Here is a 19202-nt window from a genome sequence, read left to right on the forward strand (position 1 = left end):
GTGAGACTGACACTTGTATACAGCAAGCGTGGCGCGTGCACTGCAAGATGCCTGTAACAGTCTGAAAGAACCAGCTTCCAGGCTGCTGACAGCACTGAAGGGAAAGTCCACAGTGTAGCACAAACTGAAACTTTTTTATCTAGGGCTTAGGAAATGTACACTCAGACCTATTCTGATGGATTCCTTCTTTATTCTCTCATGGTACTTTCATGATGCCCCTTTGTTACCCTCCCTGCTTTCTCCATCTCTCATTCTAACTCTATCTTTACTCTTGATGTTTCCCTCCTGATTCTCTCATGCATGATGTTATTATTTTTCCAGCCCATTTTAACACCTTCTTTCCTCTGATGCTCCAACGTTTCTTTGTTCTTCACAGCTTAGTTATCCAAAAAAATTTTCAAGTAATATAGTATCTGATTTGGAAAAAAAATCATCTGATGTCAGGATAAGGTCTGAAGCACCCTATACATTCTTTGTATTAAGGCATAGCCATGTTGTTTGGTCATTAAAATGGGTCCTTGTCTTGCTTCATGCCATGCTGTGGTCCTGGATCCTTTGTGGGTAGCATTGTCCTAGGTCAAATGAGATGAGGGTGTGCCCTTGAATTTAAGCTTTCCCCAGATGCCTTGGTAATTAGGGAGCTGCCACACTGCCAATGATGTCCCTGGTTCTTTGTATGGACTGAATGTTTCTGTGTCCCTTCTGTTTTACATGTGGTTCCAAGCTTTGAATTCTCAGATTAATGAATTTAATTCAGAATACCTGTTAAAGCCAGAAAGCATGAAATGGATCCTTAGAGGAGAACAGGCCTTGAGGGAAGTGGGAGGGCAGAAGAAATGCACTGTGGACGGGGGTAAGGGAATCCTTGCAAGTGGAAAGGTTTAACCAGGGATGGAAGAAGTGTGGTGTTGGGGAAAGGGTTAACCAAAAGTATGCATGGAGGAAAACATCCTTTTGGACAAATATTACATTTTAAGTTGTTTAAGTTTAGCATGTTAAGGTGCTTGACGGCAACCATATAATGTTAAGTTTGATGTTGGGAAGTCACATAGTAAAAGGTAAGAAAATGACCCAGAAAATGATCCTCTGACCTCCACACATGGACCATGGTTTGCCAGCAAGCCAAATGAATGAAGCTGCATCCTTGGAAGCCTAAGTAAAACAACTGAATGAAGGAGCCCTGCATGCACGGATAACGTTCCTCCCAGAAGATTAAGTTGACTAAACAAAGACCCCAATACTATGGGATAGTTCCCTCTGAGCTGTAAAGTAAGGGGGCTCCTGTCAAACATTACAAGCTCTTGCCAATGTCCTCATTTACACATGAGAATTAGATGTAGGACTCTTCTGAACACTCTACGCCCTTGGGATATAGGACATTTAGAAGTCATGTTGTATCCATGCTGGCTAGCTTTCACAGTACTAGAACTTCTATGCAAGCTACTGGAAGAGGGAAGTTGGCAATGATTCTACCCACCTGTAGACCCTGTGTGTGACAACTTTCCTGCCAAGATATTCTCTGTGTGTTCACTCTTATAGGAACAATGAAATTTGTGATTTGATTTTAGGTCTACCACACAGTAGGGAACTCTTGGCTGGTTCTGTAAACTTGGTTAAGAGCTCAATGACTGAGGCCATGGTGATGTAATATGGAAATATGTCTTACTTTAGAGACTGGAACATTTGCTTGACATCACAGCCAGAGTTCAGAACATATTTTGAGGTCACTTAAGACATAAGGCTGCTCTCCTACTGTGTACTCAAATGATTGTTTAGCCAACTTTTAAGAGAAAAACAGTTACCACCACTTTCCTTGGTCTTCATAATAGCCGCCTTTAACAAACTAAAGTAATATTTAATTGTAATGTTAAATTATGTCTTCTTCTGTGCCCCTGATCCAGAACAATTCATGTATATCATTTGTATAAAAGAGCAAACATAGAGGTTGAAAACACTTCTAAATGAGTATCCACCAAAACTGTTGAGCACAGCAGCATTACTGGGCAATCATGGTATTTGTAATTTTTTTTTCCTGTCTGGGTGAATTGGGTTCAGTTGCGCTCATTACCTTAATCCCTTGTAAGATTCTATGAATGATTTCTGTAAAGTACCCAACTCCTTCCCCATGTGATTCTTATGGGGAATTCAATAAAAGAGAGAGCAAGAAAAGGGGCAGACACACAAATTCACACATAGGGACACATGTAGGGACAGACAGACATAGGGACAGACACAGACTCAGACACACACACACAAAAAAAAACAGACAAAGGGACAGGCACACTTCTTCAGAAAGGCACAGATTTGGATTCATGCAACAGACAGAGGAGGTAAGACAGGGAACATGGAGAAAATTCAAACCTGGAAATGACTCCCAGTGGAAGTGCTTTTATTTTGTTACTGCCATGCTGATGCAGTATTGGTGACTCTGAGCTAATCACTGATGTGGTGAATCCACACAACAGGCCCTCTGTTGTTGTTTTGTTAAAATTACATGGCATCAAGCTGCCTTCTATGTACTCTCTCTGACACCTATACATTCGAGCAACTGTGATCCCTAATGAGAGAGGCTTCTTTAGGAAGTGGGCTCTGCTGACTGCACAGACTCACACCTGGCCAAAGTCTAGAGAATACATAACTGTGCAGCTCTCAGACCTCAGCAGGACATCTGAACCATAACACGCTGCAAGGCTCAGGGACCACTTTGGAAGAGAGAGGCAGAGGTTGTAGATTGTTTCTGTGAAATGGTGTCCAGGACACAATGATAATCATACACAGGAAGGGACTCATAAGGCCCCACCCTCAGTGAGTGACTTTGCTCACTTCATATGTGCTGGTGATGGAATGTCATAAAAAGTAAAGAGGGAATGCAGGTAAGCAGCCACAGTTTACCTCTATGGATGTGAAGGCCAATAGAGTAGTTCGGGTGGTGTTTTTACTCATGTGAGAGCAGTGTGAGAATGGAAACCTCAACATGACTGGTTTGTGCCTTGGAAAATCCACTAAAATTCATTGAACTCCAGTTTCCAAAACTGCAATTGCAGGCCCAGATACCCAGAAATGGGCCCAACCTTGACTTTTGGAGGATTTCTGGAGGGTAGATAAATCCAACATTCCTTAAAAACTTGTGAAGCTACTTCCTCTTCTCAAAGGGGTCATTTCTCTTATCACTGGCAGTAGGAAAAATTGACTACCTGTGTTGGCTATTACTATAATAAGGTACAGACTAGCCTCCAGGCTCCTTCAGCAGCACCAGTACCCGCTGTACATGTCAGAGTCCATGCTCGTGTGCTAGGTCTTCTACCCTGCTCCCCTACCCTAAACTCCCTCTAGTTCAGAAGCATCCCTATCCCAGCTTCTCATTCTCTTTCTAAACCTCTCTCTCTGTCTCCTCCTGTCTCTACGCTCCTCTCCCTCTCTCACACTGTGTCTCCTCTTCTGTTTCTCTCCATCTGCCTCTCTGCTCTGCTTCTGCTTCTATCATAGGCAGGTGCAGTTGACTATGTTCAGCCAACATCTATTTCTGCTCTGGGTGACTTGATATGCCGCTGTCTGTTCTATCTCTGATAGCTATAATAGAAGCTTGCTCCTTAAACATGTCACCAAGAGGTCATGCCATCAGCTTGTACAATACAAAGAAACAGTTTAAAGTATTTTCATAGTACATTTTAGTGACAAGCTACTAAAATTCAATATATACTGTATCAATTTTCAGAGAAATATTTAACATTAAAATTTCTAAATTTTTTTCTGAGAGTAAGTACGAATTTTATTTTATTAATTAGTATTATTATTAAAAATTTTCACCTCATCCCCTCCTATTTCCCTCCCCTTCCCCTCATTCCCCCCTCCCCATCCCTCTCCAGTCCAAACAGCAGGCAGGGTTCCCCGCCCGGTGGGAAGTCCAAGGTCCTCCCACCTCCATCCAGGTCTAGGAAGGTGAGCATCCAAACAGACTAGGCTCCCACGAAGCCAGTACATGCAGTAGAATCAAAACCCAGTGCCATTGTCCTTGGCTTCTCAGTCAGCCCTCCTTGTCAGCCATGTTCAGAGAGTCTGGTTTGATCACATGCTCCATCAGTCCCAGTCTGGCTAGTGAGCTCCCATTAGATCAGCCCCACTGTCACAGTGGGTGGGCACACCCCTGGCGGTCCTGACTTCCTTGCTCATGTTCTCTCTCCTCAGCGGTAAAAAACAATGACATCTTGAATTTTGCATGCAAATGGATGGAAATAGAAAACACTATCCTGAGTGAGGTAACCCAGACCCAAAAAGATGAATATGGTATGTCCTCACTCATTAGTGGATTCTAGCCATAAATAAAGGACATTGAGCCTATACTTCGTGATCCTAGAGAAGCTAAATAGAAGGTGAACCCAAAGAAAAACCTGTAGTTATCCCCCTGGATATTGGAAGTAGACAAGATAGCCAGGCAAAATTTGAGAGCTTGGGGATGGGGCTGAGGTGGGGGTAAGGGGAGAGGGGGAGAGAGAAGTGAGAAGGAAAGGATGGGGAGAACTTGGGGGAATGGGATGGTTGGGATGGAGGAAGAGAGGATATGGGAGCAGGGAATTATATATCTTAATTAAGGGAGCCATTTTAGAGTTGGCAAGAGACTGGACTCTAGAGAGGTTCCCAAGTATCCAAGGAGATGTCCCCAGCTTGTTCCTTGAGCAGCTGAGGAGAGGCCGCCTGAACTGGCCCTATCCTATAGCCACACTGATGAATGTGGTGATGGATGAAGATAGAGACAGAGACCCACATTGGAGCACTGGACTGAGCTCCCAAGGTCCAAATGAGGAAAATTTCTAAATTTTATAAAATATTTCTGACAGATTATCACTTGAAAGTCAATGTAATAACATCATAATAACATCATTTTTAAAGGTTCTAATATCTTTAATCTTTCAAAATAATGTACAACAGGTTAATAGGTTTTTTAGAATACTACAAAAGGCGGTGAACTAAGAGGGAACTAGATTACTATATGCTACCAGAAATACATTATAATTTATTTTTATGATATATTTTGATAGTATTCTTTCCTCCCCTGCAGTATATTCCACATGCTTCTTCAAAAACACAGTTTTAAAATCATGCATTCTGAATAAAATTGAGCTCATTTAAAGGACCATGTATTTTAATTGTACATATATACATAAATAAACCCCCACATACATTTGCCATGTTGATTTTTATATTCTAGCCCTAGCTGGGCCTCTTAGCCTCAACAATTCTCAATGGAATTTTTCATTCCAGAATGTTGAACAATAGGGTGCCAAGGAACCCATACATATCTATATTTGTATTCATAAAGATGTGGCAAACTCGGCATCTAATATTTGTCATCTTTTGTTACAAATGAACAACTCTATTCATTTTCTACAAATCTCATGAAATTCATTCTAGGCAGAAATTTATTTCAATATTTTATCAGATGGCAGAATAATAAATTTATTGACCTCTTGGAAATACTTTTGACCCTTTGCTGCTTTCAGCTCTCCATTACAGCTCCTTAATCTCCTTAGAATTCTGCACAACTAGGAGACCTCCGATCAAGGACTAAGGGAGAAAGTCCAAGTAGCAAAGTATTTTTTTTATCTTTCAGAATTTATCAGTCTGTTCCACTAGAAAAGTCAAATTCCTATTGAATTGAGTATCCCCTTGAGTTGTGCCATCTCTCTGGGGATGCATGTACAATACATGTTTAATTGGTGAATGAAAGTTTAGCTTTACATGTTCTGAAAGCATAATAAGGTCTGTAGAATAAGATAAGATATAATGATTTAATGCCTGGCCAGTAATTCAAGGAACAAAACACTATATGTAATTTATCTGCAAAAGTAGTGAAAGATGGATGTTATGTCTCCCTCCCTATTTTAATACCACACTCAGTCCAACTGATAATGTCCACATGCACTTGGCTGTGGGGATCCTACTGGAAGTCACACTCCTTAAGATAAATGACACAAAAATGGGATGAGGACAAGTTAGGGGATGGGATGGAGGCAGAGGACAGAGATGGGGAAGATATGAGCAACATGGATGATCTGAATTACATACATTAAAATGTCAAAGAGTAAACTGAAAATATTCTTCAAACAATAAAATGAAAGAAAACCTCAAAAAATGTTTCTGACAGTTTGTTACTTGATGACAGGAGATCCTCATAGGTTCTTCAGCAGAAACTAAATTACATACATTAAAATGTCAAAGAGTAAACTGAAAATATTCTTCAAACAATAAAATGAAAGAAAACCTCAAAAAATGTTCTGACAGTTTGTTACTTGATGACAGGAGATCCTCATAGGTTCTTCAGCAGAAACTAAATTACATACATTAAAATGTCAAAGAGTAAACTGAAAATATTCTTCAAACAATAAAATGAAAGAAAACCTCAAAAAATGTTTCTGACAGTTTGTTACTTGATGATGACAGGAGATCCTCATAGGTTCTTCAGCAGAAACTAAAAAGAAAAGCAAGAATTATCAGTAGTTTCAGAACATCATGGGTGGCATCGTCAAGATAAGCAGTAACAGAGGCATCACCCGGAGAATCCTATGCAGTGTCGTGTCACCATGAATATCATTGTGTTTGAGAATGGTGAGAATGTGGAGTCTTGTTTCATTGGTTTTATTCTCAGAGGTTGTTTCTTTTGGGGTGTTTGTTTCCAAAACGATGCTGTCCACATAAGTCACAGTGTATGGACACAGAAAAATAAAAACTAATATCTAACAGTTACATTTCCCTGCTTAGCCATTCAGAAAATACAAGTTTCACATTAAGAGTAAAAATCATTTCCTCATTCCAGCATGGGAGGCAACTGTGTGCTTACCAACTTTACTTGATCAGTTTGGTTGGACTAAACTGATTTTGTTAATTTTATGTGATGCATTTTCAGTATGACTAGAAAAGATAATCATTTTTTATAGTTATAGGTAATATCTAAAGAGTCCTATACAAAGTATGATATTTATTTATCATCACGCATATTAGAGCCAAAGAGAATTGGATTTCTCGCACAGAAATATTTATCAATTTTAAGCCATTGTTATGGTCTAACTTACCTTGTTAAGCTCCTTGTAACTTTAACTGTGCAGGATTTCTAAATTAGGTTCCATACCCACGGCATCATCAAAGCCACCAACTTCAGCAACCATAATGACGATGTTAGGAGGAGCAATGATGTGGTTGCTGCCCAAATTGAAAAAACCTTGGTGGGGGTATTCGCTGCATAGCTGGTGCGGTGAGCGGGACTTGAAGCAAGAACCCGCATATTAGCATTCTGAGGGTGCAATGCGTCACCTGGGATACAAACAAGAGCAGATTTCTGGTCAGTAGCGAAGCTAAGACACTGTGTTCTCTTCTAAGCAGGTGTCAAGAACGGGGTCAGAATGTTGCACAGGGTCCATGGTGTCACCAGTGTGTCTACCAGGAGCAAGCTAAGGGACAGCATGTGTTCTCCCCCTTGCATGCCCAGTATAAGTACCTAGAGAACGTGTGTGATCCACGCTGATGTTGTTAACAGTAGTTTCTTCAGGTGACTGACGATTGTCACCTCTTTCACTAACGCTGGTGTTGTTAACAGCTGTTTCCTCAGGTGACTGACGACTGTCACCTCTTTCACTAACGCTGGTGTTCTTAACAGTAGTTTCCTCAGGTGACTGACGATTGTCACCTTTTTCACTAACATGAGAAGTTGATGTCGCATCAGCATGGGCAGGAGGCTGGGGCACGATGTCATGCACATTAGGTGGAGGAAGGACACCTTCTCCCTTCTTTGTTTCAACCTTTAAGGAAATTTTGAGATGTTAGATTTCATTGAAAAGTTCACTTATTTTTGTTCATTTTAGAACTTATCTGTTCATGTCAGGGTCTTGATTTAGAGTCCCCAAATGTTTGTTTTCTCAGGCTAATTTTATCACTATAACCGCTGATATCCTGAAACTTTTGCTTCCTTTCTGGTTTAGTCAAAGGCCCAGAGTTTGAGAATCTTAAAAGGGGACCTTCTCAGCTTTATGCCTTCTTTTCTACGGTTCTTTGCTACCTCTCTATAACGGGAAGATGGAAAAAAAGACACAATGTGTCCTCTCCTGTCTTTATGACAAGGACTTTACATTCCATAAGAGAATGTGACAATCAGGGGCTTTGGAAACAAAAAGAACCTCTCTCTTCTGCACCACACTCCTGCTTTCCCCATGGCTTTCACAATTGCCCATTAGGTTCCTGGGATAACTGAATAGTGAGGGTGACTTTTGAAATGCATGAATAAAGTGTGCCACCATCCACAGCAGATGGGAACTATGGAGCTGAAGTGAGGGTTCTGGGAGATGCCATCCAAATTCTTACTCCTTAGCTATGACTGTTTTTATATATGGCTGATGAATGTAATAGCCTGTTCCAGCATCTCTGTGGTGGCTTGAATGAGAACGGACTCATGGGTTCAAATATTTGAATGTCGGTTTCCGGGCAGTGGAACTATTTGGGGGGAAGGTTAGGAGGTGTGGCCTTGTTGGAGGAGTTGTGTGGTCTTGGGTTTCAAAGGATTGGTGCCATTTCTAGTGAGCTCTTGGTTTCTTGTATAGAGTTAAATGTAACTCTCAGCTGCTGCTACAGCACCATGCCTGCCAGCCTGAATCATGGTGGTGATGAAATTGTATGTATCCCATTGGAACCATGTGTCACACTCTGAATAAACACTTTCTTCTAGATGTTGCTTTCGGCATGGTGTTTTTTTTTTAATTCTTTTAAAGATTTATTTATTTATTATGTATACGGTATTGTTAGTATCATGCATCTAGCCCTGCAGTCCAGAAGAGGGCACCAAATCCCTTCATAGATGGTAGTGAGCCACCATGTGGTTGCTGGGAATTGAACTCAGGACCTTTGGAAGAGCAAGCAGTGCTCTTAACCACTGAGCCATCTCTCCATCCCCCATGGGCAGGGTGTTTTATTACAGCAATAGAAAATAATATAACCATCTTCCAATGACATGGACAGAACCCGAAGGATGCATTTGAAAGGCTGAAGGGGTATTTTGCAGTGGATTATGCCAAAAGAGTTGAGACAATTCCATAATGTTTGCTTAGATAGGATACATAGAGCACCACCTGATTTAATCAGATACATCTAGGAAGTGCCAGTTTTGAAAATGCATTTGATGCTGTTTGTCAGAAGAGGAGCTTCCCCAACTTTTATTCCAATTACAAATAATGATGTTAGGCCTTAATCATTCATGACATCTCAGGGAGACTCCTAACTTAGCAGTCTATGTTTATCTTTCTGTACCAGGTTTGAGGAGACTTTGTGCTACTTATGTGAAAAACTCAAACGTTCCAAAGCTTACCCAACATGATCAAACAATGTAACATAACGTGGAGATAGTAAACAAAATAGCTTGAGAAGCATTGTTTGTAAAGGAAAACAGATGAGGAAGTACACATACTACATGTGTGTCCAAACTGCTCAAGGGCATCATGTGAAAATGTTCAGTTCATTGGTTTCCTTGAGAATGATGAGCGTGAACACATCAAAGTTCGAGGTTTGTGAGCCTCAGACACATTTTCACACGCCATATATTTCACTCATTGCTTCATCATTAACTAAATATGCTTAAGCCAGTTATAAAAAGGGAATGAAAGGGCCACATGGTACAAGTATAGTTTTCCAGGACACATGTCACATGGAGAATAGAAACACTAAAGATGACTGAGAAGACCCTGAAGATATTTTCCTTATATGTTAGTTACACAACAGGAGTGACAATGAATATATAGACACCATTTATTATCTGAATAATCAATTTTGTATCATCCTAAAAATTACTACTGGAGTGTGTGTTTGCTTGTGTGCTTGAATTAATATGCCTGTTTGTGCTATGCTAGTGCGTGTGAGTATACGTGCATGCATGCATGTGTGTGTGTGTGTGTGAAGCGCAGAGGATAACCTTCAGGAGGCAGCTCTCTGTTTCACTGCGTGAGACAGGGTCTCTCAATGTTTCTGTGCCTCTGTGTGTTCCAGTCTGGCTGGTTTGTAGGTTTCAGAGCTGTTCTACTCTCTCAGCCTCCAATCTGGATTTAGGGGTGTTGAGATTACATATGTGAGACACTTGTTGTTTGTTTGGTTCTCTGGGATGGAACTCCTATCAACAGGATTGCAATGTAAGGGCTCTGAACTGCTGGCATATGAGTGTGTGTCTCTCTCTCTCTGTGTTGTAGCCTTTTAATGAAAAGAAGTGTGTGCGAGAGAGAGAGGAGAGAAAAACAGAGATAGAGGTAGAGATTGGTTTTTATCAGTTCAGAATGAAGATGTTTTCTCCATCTCATTGTGATGTGAGCTTTTTCTTTCTCCTAAGCTAAGCATCATCTTTGTGCCTTTGAAGCCTGTGTCATTTATCAGCGTGTCTGACTGTAGCTCTTCATGAAGACTTCTGCTTAGTATTCTGCTAGTATGGGGAACTGACATTATCTAGATCAGGTGGTGATTTTATACTCATTACACTGCAATCACCAGGTAATGGGTTCTGGAAACGCATGTGTTAATATGATTTTATGCAAATCTAACATCATAAAAGTGATGTCTCTTTTTATTTCAATCACATCTTTGAAGGATAGAAACAACTGCCCTTTCGCTTTATTTGCCTCAAGAATATGCTAAGATCTCATTTCTATTAGTGATATTGTGCTTTGTATATTGTGGTTTGTATTCTAATCCTTTGCATATCCAAGATGTTGGTCCCCTCACACCAAGGGGAACACTCCATGGTCGCCACACTCATCACATTACCATTTACTTTCTGTATCAGCCTAAAATTTCAACATTAGTCTAAAATTTACATTTGTATTAATCATGTCAATTTATATGCTAATGATTTTTCACTGAAATCTTGGAAGATGTCTGGCAATTGAATGTCTGTTTATTAAAATCACTTGAGATCTGTCTCCCTGCTAAGACCTCCCTTGACCAATTACTCACTTTGACCCCATACATAATAGCTAATATTAATTTAGAAACCAAGTTGGATTAGGCTTAAAAGAAAGAACTTTGGAGTTTGGTTCTGAATATATTAAAATTACAGTTACTAATGGTTTTATTAAGTGTCATAATTATGTCAAGTCTGCCCTTGTCTCTCCTAATGCTGAATTTAGATGGTTCAAGGTAACTAGCTAGTTGTTAGCCATTTGTAATGGAAACTGGCACTTGGTTAAGTAGGGGGTACAAACAGAGCGAGCTCTCCTGCTTGCTTTATACCTTCTGAAGGTTTAAAACACAAAAGAAAATTGTCCATTTCCTTTATATTTTCCACTTTTCTCCAATACAGATTTTTGAAATATGACCTGATAATTCTCTGGATTTCCTCAGTGTCTGATGCTATGTCCCCTTTTATTTCTGATTTTGGTCTCTCTTTCTTTTGATTAGTTTGAATAAGGGTTTGTCTATCTTGCTGATTTTCTCAAAACCCCATCTCTTTGTCCCATTGACTCTTTGTTTCATTTACTTTGTTTCTATTTTATTGATTTTAGTCCTCAAATTGATAATTTTCTGGTATCTACTCCTCCTGAGTGAAACTCTTTTTTTTGTTGTTGTTGTTGTTCTAGAGCTTTCAGGTGTGCTGTTAAGATGCTAGTGTGAGATTTCTCCAGGTTCTTTATATAGGCACTTAGGGCTATGAATTTTCCTGTTAGTACTGCTTTCAAAGCATCCCAAAGAATTGGGTATGTCATGCATTCATTTTTATTAAATTCTAGGAAGGCTTCCTTTATTTTTCCTTGATCCAGGGATAATTCTGTTGAGAACTGTTCAGTTTCCATGAGTATGTGGAATTTTTGCAATTAGTGTTGTTGAATTCTAACTTTAACCCATAGGTGATCCAATAAGACACGGGGTTGTTTCCACTATCTTTAATCTGTTGAGATTTGCTTTGTGATAAAATCTGAGGTCGATTATAGAAAAAAAAAAAACCTGCAGAAACAGCTGACCCAAACTTGTGGGAGCTCACTGGCTCTTGACTGACAACTAGGGAACTGGCACAGGACCAAACTAGGCCCTCTGAATGTGGGTGACAGTCATATGGTTTGGTCAGTTTTGTGGGTCCACTGGCAGTGGGTCAGGATTTATTTACCCCTAGTGTGTGAACTGGCTTTTTGGAACCCATTACCCATGGAGGGATACTTTGCTCAGCCTAGATACAGGGAGGATGGCCTTAGTCCTCCCTCAAAGGATATGACAGACTTTGTTGACTCCCCGTGGGAGACCTCATCTTCTATGAGGAATGAATGAGGAGTGGGGTAGTGTGGAGTGGGGTGGTGGAGAGTTGGAGGAGCAGGCAGAAGGGAGGGAGAGGGAATTGGGATTGGTATGTAAAATAAAAAAAAAGATTGTCTTAAAGAATAAAAGAAAAGGTAAAATAAATAAATAAAAACAAAGAAGGCAATTACTTTTATAGTTGCTGTGACAAAATATCTGACAGAGATTATTTATGCAAGGGAAAAAGGCTCATGGCTACAGGGAACTACTGTTTGCCTTCCCTGCTCTAACTGATTGACTTTCCCTGCAGCAGTTGAAGTAGGGAAAGGAAACAGGGAAGCTTTGTCTGTGGCAAGGGTCTATTGCTTCTCACATGCTGGTAGACAGGGAAGGAGACAACTCAGAACTGATTCCAGAAGTAGTGATAAACACTAAGACCCACCACAGACAACCTTCTGCTAACCAGACCATATGCCATCCCAAAGGTTAACCAATCTCCTAAATTGTAACAAAGTATTCAAACATATGATATCCTTTCTCTCTCTGTCACTCTTTTTCTCTTGTTTGGTGGTGGTGGTAGTGCTGGTGGTGCTGGTGGTGGTGGTGGTGTGTGTGAGTGCTACAACATTTCAGTCCAATTTTAAATCAGAGAGCCAGTGTGATGGCTAAATGGATGAAGGCACTTGCCAGTATGACTGACAACTTGAATTTGATACCTGAGCCTGAAATGAGAAAACTTACTCCTATATACATTATCCTTTGACCTCCACCCTTCTGCTTGGTGCACATGTTCCTTGCCTCCCCTCATCCTTCAAATAAATAGAGACCAGGGTGTCCTTGAACTGACAGAGAACAGCCAGCCTCTGCTTAGTGATTACAGGGATTAAAGGTGTGCACCAACATGCCCAGCCTCCCATTGCTCTTTGTGCTGCCTCTGTGTTCTCTGGATTTCAATGTGTCAAAGTGGCCTAGGGCTAGGAGGGTAGTAAACATCCTGAGACTGACTACTCATTTCCACTGATGATATATTCTATTTGTGTATCAAATGGATTAATTCTGGGGACTGGAAAGATGGCTCAGTAGTTTATGACACTTGTTCCTCTTGCAGAGACCTGGACTAGATTCCAGCCCACACATATGCTGACAACCATCTGGAACACCAATTCCAGGAGATCAAATGCTGTCTTGGGTGTCTGTGGGCAGCACACACACAAAGTGAATGGAGAGAATGCATGCAAAATATTTATACACATAAAATAAATCAGTTTAAAACATTGTATGTATGTTATGTGCACTCATGTTGACAGTTATGACTCAAGGAGTCTTTATTTTTTATTCTCTGTGTTTTATGAGTCCTCCACAACTGTGATAAAAGTTACTCACTTTCTGATTTTTGTTTCCATAGTCTAATTTGCTATCACTTATACCTTAGAACAGGGATTCCCAACCTGTGAACCCATTTGGGGATCATAGGACCTTTTTATAGAGATCATCTAAGGCCTTCTGGAAACATAGATATCGACATTATGATTCATCACATTAGCAAAATTACAGTTATGAAGGAGCAGCAAAAATCATTTTATGGGTAGGATCATCACATGAGAAATTGTGTTAAATGTTCACGCATAAGGAACATTGAGAACTACTGTCTTAGAAGGGGACAGGCTAGCATGAGTATTCATAGGAAGGAGAGAATGATGAGGGTGAAAAGTATGTTCAAGGCTTTGTCTTCTCTGACATGATTTGCAACTATACAGACATAGAAACACAAAGTCAACATTCTCCTCACAGACAAATATGTTACTTTTTAAATTAATAGGAATTACCATGAAGAATGATTTCTTTCTAGAGAATTCAGGAAGTGCCTCTCCCAGAGTACTTAGGTCTAGCACTGATTTGCTAAGACCTGCTTGGTCCAGTTTCTTCATTGCAGTGATCTTCTTGTAATACAAAATTTGTTTCTGTATGATCTGCAATGAAAAGACAGAGGATCAATTTTCCTAGTTTGATTAGGAAATGAACTCTTGATTTGGGGTGCACAATATCAAAACTACTTTATTCCTTACTAGGTAGATTGAGAAAATCATGAATTGAGAAATTTGGCCTTTCCCTGTGATTGAGACTAAACTGAACTCACTATATTTTAAACTTTCTGAATCTTATTTGAGATGATTATTAATTTTAATAGCCCCCCTTTCATCAGTGTTTCTCTTCTACGTTTGGGAGGCAAAATGTATATTATTTTCAACTTACAAATAAACTCTCACTTACTAGTGTCCTCCATATCATAGAATCTGTGAAACTGCTTTATAGAAACCCATTTTTCTGCTGAGTTCCGTTCAAAAGTCATTAATATTCAACTTCTGATTCACACAGCCCTTACTCTAAGGCTCCAGGTTACAAACAGGATTCCTAACCTCCTGCAGCTCACAGTGATGAGGTCACTTTACTAGGAACACATAAATGCTAAGTATAACCCTAAAATATTTTAAATATGTGAACATGAAACAAAGAATCAGAGTGTATATTATTGTCAAATACAGAGCAAATATCAGGAAACCAAAGTGTTACTATATAGTAATTGAATCTTCACATCTACACTGCTGGCTAATTGGGGAAAAATACTTACCGTGTACCTGGAGGAAGAGTTGTCAATATCCTCCTGGTGGAATCAAATAGAAAACACACTGTAATCTCTTCATAATGAAAACTTGGTTGAACAGATTACAAATAGCTACATTTCCAGAATTTCTTGCTGATGTAAATACAGAAGAAAAGAGACAGACAGAGGAGATGGTCTTATCTGTGGTCCTGAAATAGAAATATTCAAAGGAAGAGAAAACCTGCCTGCAATTATCCTGAGAGAAAAGGCACCTGGGTGATGCCTGGATCACTACAATAACTGGACCCTTTAAAATGTATTCAGATGTATTACCACAGTTTTTTAAAATCAGTCTAATGTGTATCTATTTCTGCAAACCATCCTTGATCAAGCACCAGGCATCTTCTAATATATGAGAACTGCACTCAATCTTCCACTCCCTGTGTTTCCAGTTCATTCTCTTATCGGGCCACCGCTATCTGCAAGGACTTACTGCTCACTGGAATTTATAGAAGAGATGGTTCACTGATACCAAACACTTTTCTCTGACCAAATTTCCATATAAAACTGGATACGTAGACTACTGCTGCATTTTAACAAAATTCATAAGAAAACAAATTTCACAAAGGAGAATTTTACCTTAATAGCAGAGGTGGTGGCCATGTCCTCTGTTGTAACATGAGGTCTTTCAGAGAGCCTTTAGAATCAAAACATGCAGTGAGAGGTGAGTTTGGTCCTTAGAGCATCTCTCTTGAAAAGTTTGTTATCTGTGCACTAAGTGACATTTTTGCATTTATGTAATTCAACATTGACCCCCGTTTTAAAAAGTTTTTGCTTTGGCAGTTTCAACTTGTCTCAATCTATGTAACATTCAGTGAAGACTCACTCATAGTTGTATTTAAAAATAAAAATTTAAAAAGCCAGTGGTTTGGGAGATGGGTCAGTCAGTAAGAATGTTTGCTGCCAACACAGATCAACCTGAGTTTGAATCCTCAGCATCCACATAAAAAACTGGGCATGGTACATGCACATGTAACCCCAGTACTGTGGGTGGAAGAGACAGGCTACCATTTGGGCTTATTGGCTGCCAGACCAGCTCCAGGGTCAGTCAGAGATCTTATGTCAAGTGGATAAGTTAGAGAATGATGCAAGACACCAATATCCTCCTCTTTCCTTCATGTCTGCACAGAGAAATATGCAAAGCATGCAACAGGCACAGGCATATGCACACATGCAACACACACACATGCAACACACACACATGCAACACACACACACATCCCATCACATAGGAGGGGGGAATGGCGAGTTTTGCACACACTTGTTATGATGGTTGCAGTAACTGATTGTTTTGAGCACTTAATGCTCCTATTTCATTTGTTCCCCTAAACCTAAAGCACCATAGCCTGTTTTTTGTAAAAAAAAAAAAAACAAAAAAAATTAGGCATTTCATTTCATAGCACTCTCTCCCAAGGAGTTGCTTTGGGAAAACATGAAATATACTCTATGTCTAAGAATTAAGTTGCCATCAATCTCAGAAGTCACCATATTTTGGGGCCTCGAAGTTATGTTTTGATAGTGTGTCCACATGCATATGTTGAAACTCTTTATACTCAAGGGTATTTCTGAGTCATTTTATAGGACACTGGATAGCAACATTGTCCCCTCAACTTTGCTTCTTCTGAACTACAGCTAAAAGTTCCTAATTTCAGGGTTTCTGATTGGCAAACTCTGGAACAAACACTTTCTTTTTCTAACTTCCACCTACCTAGGGATTCACCACAGAGGTGGAACTCATTAAGAGGGAAATAAACCTGCTGAACAGAAGCATGTCTATAAGGCCATTCTGAGGTGATCCTCTCAGCAAAGTTTGGGAGAATTTTGCCCACACTCTTCCCAGCAGACACCTTGCCCCAAACATACTAGTAAACAGGATTAATAGCCTGAAAACTAATATTTTTATATCTATGTACATGGCATGTTATGTGCAGTGTATTTGTAAGTATGTGTGATTTCAGATATATACATGCCAGTGTGTAGGTGTGGTGATTGGAGTACAGACTTGGGTGTTGACCCTCACCCTCAGCCTTAGTTATATGGCTGAATCTCATTCATGAATGCAATCCCCAGGCAAGCAATCCAGGCAAGCCATCCGGAAAATGTCAGAGCATGCTCTGTCTCCACCTGCAATCTCACCAAAGCTCACCAGGATTTTAGAAGCGCATAAGACCAACAGGCCTCATGTGGACCCTGGGCGTCCATCTCCCATTCTCCCATATGCACAGCCAGCACTTTATCTGCTGAATCACCTCCACAGACAGGGAGTCCTAACAGCATTGCACGCTGTATCTGAGGCATAATTCAGCTTTCAGTAGCAAATAATCAAGAAGCTAAAATTGTCTTACACAGAGGAAAACATGGTGGCAACTTCTGAATTTTATATTCTCTACATACTGTATTTAAAATCCAGACATATTTACCTGAGTGAGATTTGGTCTTGATTTCTTCCATTATCTACAGAGTAGAAAGGCAAAATATGTTATAAGCAACTGTAGAAAAAAGAGCATTGAATGCCAAGGCCAATGCTTCGTTACTACATATATTTTGTATCTGTGTAGCTTTCAAGATGAATACTGATTTATAGACAATAAATACAAGGATAACTCTTAATTTACACTTCTTTGTAGGTTTAAAATACAGAGACAATTTTATCAAAAGTTGATACTAATAATAAATTGGTGTACAAAACACCTATGATCATGAGCATTATCAAACAGAGAAACTGACATCTTAACCAGAATCAATATCACAAGCTGAAGTGTTAATTGGTAGCAGTGTTGCTACTGCTGGATTTGTCTCTGGACTAGTGGTGTTAGGAGAATTGCAAGTGAGCATATCATCTTACATGGAAGTGAAAAAAGCCTCTCTAAAGATTAAGTTTAACTTATTTCGTTGAAGATGAAAATTCCAGACACAAGGAAGCTAAGTCTGTGAGGACCGCTCTTTGCAGCATAGCAAAAGTTAAGAAACACAGGTAGACCAAGGGCAAAGAATTTCCAGATGCCAGGGTGGCAAAGCTACACACAGAGAGAGGGCATTGTGTGTACTCTCCTCAAGTGCTTCTGAGGAAGATGCAGAAGCCCCTCAGTTCTAGCTTCTGGTCCCTCGCTAATGGGCAGTGCAAAGAAGATCAGCACTAGCTGCTATCACCTCCCATGGTAAGAGCTATGGGAAAGCCCCCTGCAGTAGTTATGCACCCTGAACTGTATCTCTAGGGTGAGAAGCATGGAAGAAATGTGGGGACCAAGCAGCAATTCCACGGGAGTAGTACCTCACAGGAAACGTTTGTGTCCACACATACACAACTTCAGTGAGCAGCTTTCACTGCATGCTAACAGCCCGCCCTTCACAAAGGAATAAAGCAAATATTTGCTTATTTCATTCACAGTATGGAAACTGCAGTATAACCTCCTTGGCATTGGCGATGGCTGAGGCAGAGCATTTGTCCCACCAACAAATGGACTGCCAATGAGGCTTAGCATGTTGGAGACCTCCATCAACCATCGTCACCACAAAGGAAATTTAGTGTGGAAATAATGTAAAGGACAGTCACCCACATTACAATAATACTGACTCTTTTCAATAAAGTCTTTCAGATTCCTCTGCACTCCATGTACTCCTATTCACTTGATGCTGTGCTCTCCATAGGCAAGGTAGGTGTGAAAGACACTGTGGTGACAGCTGAAAGCCCAAACGCTGTAGTGTTCCTCCCACTCTTAGAATCTTATCCAGACTCAATGGACCAGTCAGTGCTGTCCCCTGCAGAATGATGCTCTTTTCTCAGCCTTCCTCCTACTGTGGCAAATTGTCCTGGAAATTATGTCTATCAGCATGTAAACCAAGTATCACCATATCCTACACCAATAAAACCAAAGGAAAAAGGTGCTGGCGGTATAGCCATTAGGGCGAGCGCTAGCTAGAATCTTAGAATGGCAATGTTCAATCCACAGCACTGCCTACAGGACTCAAAGTCCACTTTTGTAAAACGTTGAGCAAGCCTATTATTTCTTATGCCAAAAAATAGTCAGATTAAATAGCAGATAATTAAAGATAAACATAAAACCATATGTGAATTGTCTAATTGTCTAAATAGAGTAATCATAGAAAGGAACAAAACCCATAAAAATGTAGTTAATTTAGTTCTCAAAATCCTTAATGAAAGTAATTGAATACTGTATTTCTGATTTTTACATGATAAAATTTTATTGACAGTAATATATAAGTAGCATAAAGGTAATATATTTATTATAAAAATGAAAGAAAAATTCATTTTATAACAAGCAAAACTGCTGTC

The 19202-nt window shown here is 39.9% G+C and overlaps 1 protein-coding gene across 1 annotated transcript in view; it reads right to left on the minus strand.

Annotated features, from left to right (window-relative positions):
- Positions 1 to 5865: 5865 nt before the first annotated feature.
- The window catches only part of LOC130884994 (uncharacterized), a 28483-nt gene continuing 15146 nt past the window's right edge, over positions 5866 to 19202 (minus strand). Inside the window, exons 8-14 of the mRNA XM_057786347.1 lie at positions 17329 to 17362; positions 15488 to 15545; positions 14876 to 14908; positions 14073 to 14216; positions 7490 to 7790; positions 7068 to 7305; positions 5866 to 6466 (exon numbers count right to left, since the gene is read on the minus strand). Coding sequence (XP_057642330.1) covers positions 7106 to 7305; positions 7490 to 7790; positions 14073 to 14216; positions 14876 to 14908; positions 15488 to 15545; positions 17329 to 17362 — 770 coding nt within the window. The 3' untranslated portion in view covers positions 5866 to 6466; positions 7068 to 7105. The remainder of the gene's footprint in view (positions 6467 to 7067; positions 7306 to 7489; positions 7791 to 14072; positions 14217 to 14875; positions 14909 to 15487; positions 15546 to 17328; positions 17363 to 19202) is intronic.

Source organism: Chionomys nivalis, chromosome 12, assembly GCF_950005125.1.
Source record: "Chionomys nivalis chromosome 12, mChiNiv1.1, whole genome shotgun sequence".
Lineage (NCBI taxonomy): Eukaryota > Metazoa > Chordata > Mammalia > Rodentia > Cricetidae > Chionomys > Chionomys nivalis.